The sequence below is a fragment of the Zea mays genome, chromosome 4 (assembly GCF_902167145.1).
Source record: "Zea mays cultivar B73 chromosome 4, Zm-B73-REFERENCE-NAM-5.0, whole genome shotgun sequence".
In the NCBI taxonomy this organism is placed as follows: Eukaryota; Viridiplantae; Streptophyta; class Magnoliopsida; order Poales; family Poaceae; genus Zea; species Zea mays.
In genome coordinates this window covers 194,957,510-194,960,195 of record NC_050099.1, presented here as the reverse complement: position 1 = coordinate 194,960,195, position 2,686 = coordinate 194,957,510, and the positions used below count along the sequence as shown (strand labels likewise).

The window sequence follows — 2,686 nt, the reverse complement described above, 5'->3', positions numbered from 1 at the left end:
GGCCGCATGTTCCAGAAGAAAACGATGACAATGGTCGCCCGTGTCTCGAGTCATGACGGATTTCAAGCGAAGGTCAGACGACAGTTTGGCATGGACAGAAGCAATATGTGCTATTTTACATGTACTTGCTCACATGAAAACGACGGGGGATTGTTAGGGTTTAAGGTCCGGAACAAAAGTATTCGGCGAACGTTTGATTCGCCGGCCCATCCTTCGTCTCGGACTCCATCATCGAACTAACTCGTCAGATCTGTTCTCCTCACCGCCGCTCCCTCTCCACCGACACTATTTCTCCGGCGATCCAGCAAATGGGAAGTTGGACGGTTTTCAGTATAACAAAATTAATTAATTTGTGCTTCGTAATGGTATTAAAGGTAAGTTTAAACTGATTTTATCGAATATTTTTTTCCTTTTGAATACGAATAGTATCGAATATTTTACGGTTTTATCGAATGCTGTCGAATATGAATCTTAAACCTGATAGATAAAAACCGAATTCGGATATGTTTATTTAACATCCATACTAATATCGAATATGAATACGGATATCCATATTAATATACTTTATCTAAATATGAATACGAATAATTCGGATCTCTAGACATCCAAATCCATCCCAAATCTGAAGAGTGCTAGCTAGGAGCTGCCGAGGAAGGTAGTAGTAGTACTGTACTCCTAAACTGGAATACTATCTGCTATAAATGCGCTTCGGGAGTATGCATGCAAGGAAAGTGCATGAGTAATTAGGGGCAGCATGGTCACAAAATCCTTCAAAAATATGAAACGTCAGTTTTTTTTTGTGATTCCCCTCCAAAACAAACAGCTAGAACGTCAGGGAGTAACTACAACTGGTAGACTGAGCTGCAGTATTGTTGGGCCTATAAATACACTGCACTATTCCAGGTCGATCTCACACGGGTTAGAGTATTCCATTCCATCAGCTTGCTCTAAGAGAAAGAAAAAAAAGGAGAGCACTACCTCTCCCTCCCACTCCCATTCCCAGCAGCAAGGTAATAGCCATGGCGCCACACGATTCCGGGCGCCTTGATCACTACAAGCTGGAGCTCCATGAGCTCCACTACCAGCTAACCCTTGTACAACACTGGTGTGGCACCAGCAAAGCAAACCAAGTAGCAGTCGCAGCTCCCGGAGGCCGTAGTAAGCTGGGAAACTTGATCGCTAACGATTGGGATCTAGAAGACCCCCGTCAGAACGGGAAAATCGTTGCGCATGCCAAGGGCCTGCATGTCCAGTCCAGCAGAGGAGAGGTCTCAGACGAAAGCTGGCACGCTTCGTTCGACATCATCTTCCAGCAAGGAAGCGGGTACGTACGTCGTCGTCGTCAATGCAAATTAACTTGTGTTGCTTGAAATTGGAGGAGAGCTAGCATGCATTGTTTTTTCTTTTCTTTTGTTTGGTACAGACTGGAAGGGTCGACACTTCAGGTGATGGGGCCTAACGTCTACAAGGGAGAGTGGTCCATCGTCGGGGGTACAGGAAAGCTGACGATGGCTCGAGGCGTCATCTACAAAGAAGAGCTGTGTGTGGTCGATGGCATGGCCAGAATTGGCCTTGAGATCCATGCCTTCTACATCCCCATGGAACGAAAAGACGTACGTGTGAGCCTACTAGGCTACTACTACTACCTGTTCTTCCCTTAACTATTGTTTTTTTTCTTACAATTAATAACAATCTGCTTCCGCGCGCATATGATTAATTAATCAATTAATTATAATTGTTGGCAGGCCGCAAAGAATGTTTGGCGCTGGTGAAATCGTCGTCCTTTTCCTTCCCGTGTTCCAACTGCCAGTGGTCGTCTTGTCGTCGTCAATAATAAAAAGACAAGTCCGGTGTCGTTAGTTGATCAGGACTACCTATCAGTTGTAGTAACTGTTTCGGCTGCTGAAAAGCCGAAAAGCAAGCGTCAGAGATTGAAATATGTATCGTTCATTGAAATATGTATCGGACATTCGGACTGCGGACGCGACGATCCATGGCGATCTCGCGCACCGCTAGCTTCTTCTCATTCGTTTTCTCTGGGCTCTGCTACGGCGTGTGTCTTGCTTTCTTGGTTCGACGATCGATCAATGGCGATACCCCTGCGCGTACGTGTGCAGCTTGCCATGGCGCACGCGCAGCTCTGCCCGGGCGCTGCTCCGCACCCCTGCTCCCGGCGCCGTCGGTCATCCTTCCCAGCTCGCTACCCCAAGCGCAGCCGCACTGACATCGTTGGCCTTCGAGCGCGCAGTGGCAAGACCCCGGCCGTCGCCGCAGGCCGCAGCCATGTGGCCAGCGTCCGCCTATGGCTGGCAACACAACAGTGGTGGTCAAAGCGGGCATCGTCATGCTCGAGACCCCGCGCTGGTGACGGGCGGCCACGAGGTGGTCGTGGCCGAGGCAGAAACTGTTATCCTCCGTCACGATTGCTCGGACCACAAGTTTCTTGTGCATTTGAGTTCCTTGCCTTCTTTCTCGTGCGCCCCTCTGCCATTGGCTTCTTCCTCGCACGTCTCTCCTTCCCCATCCATTATTTGGGACTGGATGGTCCCAGACGGCGCTGCGCAAGCAGCGCGCCGACTATGGGGGCGCGTTCAACCTCTCGAAGCCGTTCGCATAGTGCAAAGGCTGCATCAGCGTCGTCCGTAGTTTCCACTTCTTCATTATCAGCAAGTTCCGGGACGCCACC

The 2,686-nt window shown here is 49.3% G+C and overlaps 1 protein-coding gene across 1 annotated transcript; it reads left to right on the top strand.

Annotated features, from left to right (window-relative positions):
* Window positions 1-916: 916 nt before the first annotated feature.
* LOC103654354 (uncharacterized) lies at window positions 917-2,026 on the top strand. The gene is made up of 3 exons (XM_008681197.4): window positions 917-1,324; window positions 1,424-1,613; window positions 1,746-2,026. Exons 1-3 carry the CDS (start codon window positions 1,020-1,022, stop codon window positions 1,770-1,772), a joined length of 522 nt encoding a protein of 173 aa, XP_008679419.1. The 5' UTR covers window positions 917-1,019; the 3' UTR covers window positions 1,773-2,026.
* The last annotated feature ends 660 nt before the right edge of the window (window positions 2,027-2,686 follow it).